This window comes from Euleptes europaea, chromosome 1 (genome assembly GCF_029931775.1).
Source record: "Euleptes europaea isolate rEulEur1 chromosome 1, rEulEur1.hap1, whole genome shotgun sequence".
NCBI lineage: Eukaryota > Metazoa > Chordata > Lepidosauria > Squamata > Sphaerodactylidae > Euleptes > Euleptes europaea.
In genome coordinates, this window is record NC_079312.1 from 26327055 (window position 1) to 26335439 (window position 8385).

At 45.6% G+C, this 8385-nt stretch overlaps 1 protein-coding gene across 1 annotated transcript; it reads right to left on the bottom strand.

Annotated features, from left to right (window-relative positions):
- LOC130492952 (acetylcholinesterase-like) lies at positions 1-3538 on the bottom strand. The gene is made up of 3 exons (XM_056866733.1): positions 2043-3538; positions 1169-1332; positions 1-62 (listed from the first exon to the last, which is right to left on the bottom strand). The coding sequence occupies exons 1-3, from the start codon at positions 3536-3538 to the stop codon at positions 1-3; spliced, it is 1722 nt and encodes a 573-aa protein (XP_056722711.1).
- Positions 3539-8385: the final 4847 nt, after the last annotated feature.

Below are 8385 nucleotides of genomic sequence, written 5' to 3' on the forward strand. Positions count from 1 at the left end.
TCACAGTTCTTGCTTCCTATTGCCTTCTGGGCTGGATGGAACAGAATCTTTTGGAGGCTGGTCTGTGGTAAGAAAGAAGGCCAAGAAAATGAGCTTCCTACTGAGTCAGAACAGATAAACCGGAAACAAACATATTATCATGTGACCACCCAAACTGAAATTGTTGCTTTCTAGGCAGCTGACTGATCAACGTGAGCTAAGACGAGGCACCACTTTTTCACATTTATTTAAAATATTTATATGTCTGGCCTTTCTCAGGACTATCTCAGGTCCCAAAACAGGTAACAACAGTATAACGACTATTTGATAAACATTAAAACGACAGATATAAAAACCAAAGTACCTTATCCCCCTCCCAACAGGGTATTCTCTTTTTGCCCAGGGTCAGGCTGCCCCCAAAGCATTCTGAAATAGCTCACTATGCAGCCTGGCTAAGAAGGCCGGAGCCGAGAGGCTGTTCCAGAGACATGGGGCAGCCACTGAAAAGGCCTGAGCCCAGACTGTTACCGAACATGCTTTATGAGGGAACAAAACACCACAAGGATTGTTAAATTCTCAATCCTAGCTTGTAAAAGAAACTTGTTATTATCCCATATCTTTGAAAACTATCTATATTCCCAAGATGACTAGAGCCATTGGGAATTTTTTCAAGTTAATATGCAAGGCACGGGGAACAGAGACTAGTCCTAATCCTTCCCCTCTGGCGCTGCCCAATTTTGGTGTCGGAGTTATAACAGAGAGAGGCACAGTTGCTATCGTAAGCAGGTCTAGAACAGCCTTAGCATTGTTCTGTTGTCTCTAGACCAAGGCCTTTTCTGTATACTCTTTTTGCTAGTCTCAAAGTTCTTGTTTGTTCAGTGTTTTTTAAAAGTTCGGCATGTGTTTTACTCCCTCTAGTGGTCGATTTGATATAGCAGTAGATTAAATCTAGTTTATTTCCCTGCTGATTTAAACAGCAGCTTTTCAGTCTTGATATCGAATGGACCACTAGAGGGAGCACAACATGTGCAGAACTTTTAAAAAACAGTGACGAAACAGGAACTTGGAGACAAAGAAAAAGAGAATGCAGGAAAGCCCCTAGCTTTTGATCCAAACAGAGTTTGGGGTGAATGTCTACCTCAGGGAATAGCTTTGGGTTCCACCTCCCCCTTTCAGGGCCTCAACTCACGTGGGCTTGATGCCTCTGATAAGAGCGCCTTCCAGAAACCACAGTGCCGAGCGGGTGAGGGCTTCATGACTTGAGGCGGCTCTGTGCTGATGCGAAAGAAGTTCTGCTCTGCAGGGTTGTAGAGCGGCCATTTTGTCTCACCAGCATCTGAAGGGGTGGGATTGCTGTAGAGGAGGCAAAAATATCATGATCCAAGAAGTCAGAGAAGGAACTAGTTCTATGTAAGGGATACAATATATGTTGTCTGATTATTTATTCACTTACTTCATTGACATTTCACCTGTCTCATTGATTCTCAAGATGGATTACATAGTCTAAAAAATGCAATCAGATCAGTAAAATACATACCTTGGTAAGGCCCCCCAACATCTTCCACTCACATTTGTAATCAGAGTACTGATTTAACATTAATTAGATCTGAAAAGCTTTCATCCCCACCAACATGTATCCAAGAATCTGGGCCTTGTTAATGGCACCACAAACTCATATGGCTGCCACTTAAGATTCTTTGTAGAGGCGGTGATTCGGGTGACCCTGACTTCTGAAATTAGGCAGGCAATGACTGCAGCAAAGGGGAGAACCATATGCACTATGTTGAGTCTCTTGGAGGAAGGCCAGGATAAAATGTACTAAGTAATACTAAGAAATGTCTCAAATTGACAAATGAATTGAACCAGTGTATATAGGTGAAGTTATTTCTAGTTAACAAGTAGGCATTTCCTTTCATAGGCCTCAGAAATGGGCATGTATTTAAAATGGATGCTAGTTCCTAACATGGTCTGTGACAAAGAAACCTTAGGGAATTGCTACCTCCTGTATTTTCAGGGCCAGGGATGGTAAACATTTGCGCGTAAACATCTACAAGTTCTCTTACCCGCTTCTGGCAAACTCCGCCCAGTAACGCATCACTTGGAGGATTAGCGCTAACTCCGCCTCCGTATGAGTTTCATTGGTTCCTGTTATTAACGTCAGAGTTCCAAAAACGTATGGGACCTCCGATCCATGGTTGGACCCCATCCATTCAGGCCAGACAGAGCCAGTGCTGCGGTGGGTGAAAGTGTAAGCATACACAGGGCTTCCAATCTTTGCAGTCTCTGTGGCAACTTCGTTTGTTGGACATACAAACAAGTAATCGCCCCAGGCCTGGGACAAGGTGGAACGATACCGTGCTGGGCCCTCTGGTTCCGCTTGGCTGTACCTCTGAGCGATGGCTTGGATGAAGTCATTGGTTGCATTGGGTACACTCATCTTCAGCCCCTCCAAGAGCTTGTCTTGGGTCAAAAGGCATTCGCTGGATGTACATAAGAAAGAAGCAGTGTAGGAGATAAAGAAGGATCCTTCATCAGAGGTGGTCCCAATCATAATAGGTTTAGACTGAAATCGCCGGGACTCTACCAGTTTCTGTGGGTCATCAGGAAGAAAATCTCCATCTGTTGTTGGTACGAAGGGAATGTTCACAAGGATCCTGGGATCCACAACTGAGAACATGTATGTTTGAAATTCTTCCATTCCCTTTTCCTGCAAGCACTCCACTATGGCACTGCCCTCATCTTCTGTACAGCCCATCAGCTGGGCCAGGGCCACAGCTCTCCTCTTTGCCTCCTCAGGGCTCACCCAAGCCCAGGGGGCAACAACCGTCCCACTCTGCAGCACAGCACGGTCAAAGAGAGGTTGACTCCCTGGTGAGAGGAGGTGATAGTTGACAGAAGCTCCTCCAGCACTCTCGCCAAAAATGGTTATCCGAGTAGGGTCTCCTCCAAAGGCAGCTGCATTCTCCCTCACCCATCTCAGGGCCAACTGCTGGTCCAACAAGCCCAAGTTTCCTGGGGCGGCTGGTGGTAATGAAAGGAAGCCTAGAGCTCCCAGGCGGTAATTCATGGAGACCACAATGACATTCTCGGTGGCAGCCAAGAATGCCCCATCGTACATAATCAGGGAAGTAGTGCCCGTGTAAAATCCTCCACCATAGATCCAGACAAGGACAGCGGCTGGTTTGGAGGGCTGGGGGTTGGGTACCCAGACATTGAGGAAAAGACAGTCCTCTGAACGGGGCGTGTTGGCATTGAATATTTCAGCACCTGGAATGTCCGAAAGAAGTATTTGGGGGCATGAATTGCCAAAGTTGGTGGCTTCCAGGATGTGGCTCCATGGCTTATAGGGAACAGGCTTCTGGAATCGCAATTTCCCCACAGGGGGTTCTGCATAGGGGATACCCAGATAGGCTGTGACTGCTTTTGAGCCAGCTGGGAGATGCTTTCCCCGGATACGGCCACTGCTGATGAGTAGTACAGTATCATCGTCAGCAGAAGACTTGGATTCCTGAAGGGAAAGGACCAGGAAGCTCAAGGACCAAAGGAGGAGACTAGGCATTACAGCACCTGAAAGGGAAGCATCCCAGAAGAAGCAACACAAAACACAAGACAGGACATTTCCCCCTTGGTAACCCTACTCTTGACTGAGGGCCAGATATCTCATGGGTTTCAGGAACAGGATGGCCAATATGATAATAAGAACACTAGACTTTAGCCGCTATGAGCCCGGCCTTGGCTGAGAAAGTGAGCGGGGTAAAAACCTAATGAATAAACAAACAAATAAGTAAGTAGTCTTCATGAGTATCCTAGCTGTTAAGGATAGAATTTACTTATTTAGGAAATTTCTACATCTTCTCTTCAGAGTCTCAAGGCGTTTACAATTAGAACCTATGTGTTTGGGACATCCAGACCGCCCTCATTTTCAGGATAGAAAACCCAGGAGGGGCACAGAAGCACCAAAGCTCTGTACAGAAGCAAAAAAACCTCTTTCCACAAACAACCAAGCTGGGAAAAAACAACCCCAGGGGTTATTTATTTATTTCTTCTTCTTATATCTCGCTCTCCCCAGCAAAGCCAGGCTCAGAGTATCTTATAACAAAATTGGAACACGTTAGATTCCACAAATACATCAAAACCATTTATCTAAATAAACCAACAAATTAAAAACAGCCCCATAAATCTAAATAATCAGTATGAATGAAAAATGGATTACCCAGCAGAACTCCTTCGACTCTCGCAGGGCCCTGATCTCATTTGGGAGGATATTCCACCAGGCAGGGGCCAGGGCCGGAAAAGCCTGGTCAAGAACAGCTGGACACTCTTTGGGCCAGGGACCACCAGCAAATTGTTACTTGGAGAGTGTAACGTTGTGGGGGGGTATACCAGGAGAGGCGGTCTCACAGATACGGTCTCAGACCATGTAAGGCTTTAAAAGTTCAAACCAGCACCTTGAACAACATAGGGGAGAGGATCACCTTTTGTGGAACCCCACACACCGAGGGGTGCCACTGCGACACCTCGTCTTCCGGCTCTACCCTCTGCCCCTGACTCTGGAGAAAGGAGCGCAGCCACTGAAGGGCTGAACCCTGGATCCCAATGTCGGCGAGCCGGTGGATTAAAAGATTGTGAGATCGACCATCTCGAGGGCTGCTGTTAAGTCTAAAAGAATCAGCAGCCTCCACCTGCCACAATCCAGGGGGACCAGAGCCATCTCCACTCCATGACCAGGGTGGAAGCCGAACGGAAATGGGTCCAAAACCAATCCTTCATCCAGGACAGCCTGAAGCTACTCGGCCGCTGCTCCCTCAACTACCTTACCCAGGTACGATAAATTTGATACCGGGCAGTAGTGGGCAAGATCTCTAAGATCTAAAGATGGTTTCTTTAAGAGCGGACGCACCACTGCCTCTTTTAACACCCCCCGGGAAGGTCCTTGTACTAAAGGACAAGTTAATAATCTCTCCCAGAGGGGCCCACATTGCATCCTGACTGACAGCCAGTAGGGGCACGGGTCCAAGAGGCACTGTTGTGGGTACAAAGTCCCATAGAAGAGAATTTTCACAAGCCAGCATTTAAATTCGGCCTTAGGACTGGTGTATGTGTATAAAGTACAGACAAGTCATTTCCAACTTAGGGTGACCCTATGAAGCAATGGCCTCCAAAGTGTCCTATTGTTAACAGCCTTGCCCAGCCTTGCAAATGGAGGGCTTTGGCTTCCTTTATTGAGTCCATCCACCTCATGTTGCGTCTTCCTCTTTTCCTGGTGCCTTCAATTTTCCCTAGCGTTGTCTTTTCCAGTGAATCTTGTTTTCTCATAATATGACCAAAGTACAATAGTTTGTTCTAGTCTATACATTCTATAGAATGGAGAGGAAGAATCCATTGGTATTTAGAAGGGACTATAGCACTTCAGAATCCAAGTGGGCGATACCAATTTTATTTATTTACAGTAGTTATAGTACCCTATGGCACTTATATGCTGCTGAAGTCCCTCCCCTCCCCAAACCCAAACCCCTCCCCAGGCTCCATCCCCCAAATCTCTAGGTATTTCCCAACCCGGAGCTGGCAACCCTATCAAGGAATCAGAAATCAGAAAGACAGAAAGAACTGAGCATATGAAGGAAATAAGAATTTCAAAAGTCAAACCTCAGATATTGGGCTCAGGCAATTCTTTCACAAATACAGCACAGAGGCAGTTTGTACTCTAGACATAAGAACAAGGTTTTTTTAAACAACAACAACATACAAGTACACAGACATATTATAACTGACCTGTAAAATATTATAGTCTGGACACTTCTCACTGCAACAATTTGAGCAAAAAACAGTGTCTTGTCCCAAACCAGCAATAAGAGCGCCAGGCTTCCGTTTAACCCATGAAGGGCCAAAATCTTGAGTCTCAAAATCCACTTGCTGGTTTGAGATAAAAGACACGCCGGAACACCAGTCTCATTTCCTTCATATGCTCAGTTCTTTCTTTTAAAACTATGCTTTTAAACGAATGTTTTTAAGGTTTTTATTTAGTCTTGTATTTCAGATGAGAAACACACAGGGGTCGAAGAGTGAATGAAAATTAATTCTCCCGCAACACCCATTGCCTTATGGTCGCAGTTGCTAGCCAAGGAATGCGGCAGGAATCAATGCCGTTGAGCACAAGAGTCAACAACCTAGCAGAGAGAACAGGCCCACTGGGCGAGCCTGCTGGGATTTAGTCTCCCATGCAAGAATCCCTCCCCTCTCCTCTTTCCTATCACCTGAAGCAAGTAGTACTTTGAGACAGCTGACTCACCCTTCTCTTGCCCCCAAGCCCCCAGCGGTGGGTTTTTTTGCAGCTTTCTGCGAATCGGTTCACTTGTCAGTTATGTGTGGAGGGAGCAAGAAACCAGCGTTCTTTATCTTGAAAGAAACGACTCCAAAGGTTTTACCATGCACGGTGGGAGGAGCCTGCATAATATATTCCTGTTGAAACAGATTTTCATGGGGAAATAGTCAGAGGGAGAAGGGTGGGGCTGGAGATTTCCTGGCAGGCCCAGGCATAGTATTGCCAGACCTGAGAGAAATCTTGTACGTGGGTGGAAATAAAAGGTCTCTGGACAAAATGAGAGATTTCGGGCACCCACCTTTTCCACGAACGGAGAAGAATTTGGTGAGGGGTATCACATGTGGCTGGGAGTCAGAACACCTTCTCGGCACACATTCCAGGGTGCTCAGTCTTTACATCCAATCTTTGCCATTTCTACTTGAAGGCTCTCAAGTATTAGCATTATTAGCATTTTTCTAAACTTCATGCAACAAATTCGAAGCTAAAATGACTAAACTGAGGCTATCGTACTTTGGTCACATTATGAGAAGAGTAGAGTCACTGGAAAAGACAATCATGCTTTGTAAAGCAACCTCTTGAGCTGGTCCATTATACTGGCAAGCCTGCAGTGCAAGCAGCTACACAAAGTGAGTAAAGCTTTTTCAAAACAGCAGTATCATTGGCTGCCATGCTCCTGGGTTAGCTGGAGATGTTAATGGTCCTTGGAGAAACCACAGTGGTTTTTAGGCTAAGCTAAGCCATCAGGTCCTTTCTTGGAAATCACAACTCCACATTGAACATTTTCCTGGCTCTCTTTCCAACTTCCAGAACTCTCGCAAATATAGGGTTGCCAGGTACCTTTCCGCCACTGGCGGGAGGTTTTTGGGGCGGAGCCTGAGGAGGACGGAGTTAAGGGAGGGGAGGGACTTCAATGCCATAGAGACCGATTGCCGAAGCAGCCATTTCCCCCAGGTGAGCTGATCTCTGTCGGCTGGAGATCAGTGGGAATAGCAGGAGATCTCCAGCTAGTACCTGGAGGTTCAACTCAATAAGGATACTTAATATCTCAATTCATTGGGGTTCATTTACTTATGCACTGTATACACTTACAAAAACATTACACCGTGTTGATTCGCACAATAAATGCAGTATCGAGTTCATTTCCCCTTGTAAACAAAATTACAATCAACATAAAAGTCGCTGAGCGACTACCTTTCCACAGCGTGAAACGGACAGTTCAAAACAGGCTGTGTGTTGAGGAAACGTTGTACAGCCTGTTCTGAATCTCTGAAAGGAGAGATTCAATAAGAAACCATGATGAGTATGAGGCTGTGCTTAGGGTCACCAACCTCAAGGTGGGGGTCTGGGGATCTCCTGGAATGACAGCTAATCTCTAGATGACAGAGGTGTTCCCCTGCAGGATAAGGCAGCTTTGGAGGGTGGCCTCTATGGCATCACGTCCCTGCTGAGCTCCCTCCTCTCCCCACATTTAACTCTCCCCAGGCCCTAACCCTAAATCTCCAGGAATTTCCCAAGTCAGAGATAGCAACCCTAACTGTGCTCCTTTGCCCACACACATGATATAAAATAATAGATTTCTTTCTGGCCCACAAACTGGGATTTCAACCCAGGGTTAAACCATGGTTGGACCCAGCTTGTTGAACCACTGAAATTTAGAGGTCACAACACAGAGTGGTTAAATCAAGGGACTTCCTAAACCAGGAAGTCCTCACTCTCAGTTCCCATGCCAGCCAAGCTTGTTCAGTACACAATCTAGGGTGCACAGTCTTCACATCAAATCATATGCAAGATGTGCATAAAACTAAGGGCCACTGAAGAAGAAGGAGAGCTCAGGAGATGAAATTAATTCAGTCACATGAATATAGACTTGATTGTGCTTGAGAAGAAGGTGAGAGAAAACCAGTTTTATGTTTTTATGTTGATTTTATGTTTTAAAACCTGTCAATAGAAATTACTATAATCTTCTGTGAATATAAATGAAAGAAGGAAGGTGTAAACTGAAATTTCCTCCGTTGTCCATTGCCTCTTTAGATTTCTTCCTCCCAGTTCATACAATCCTTTTTCTCCATCCATATGTACTTAAT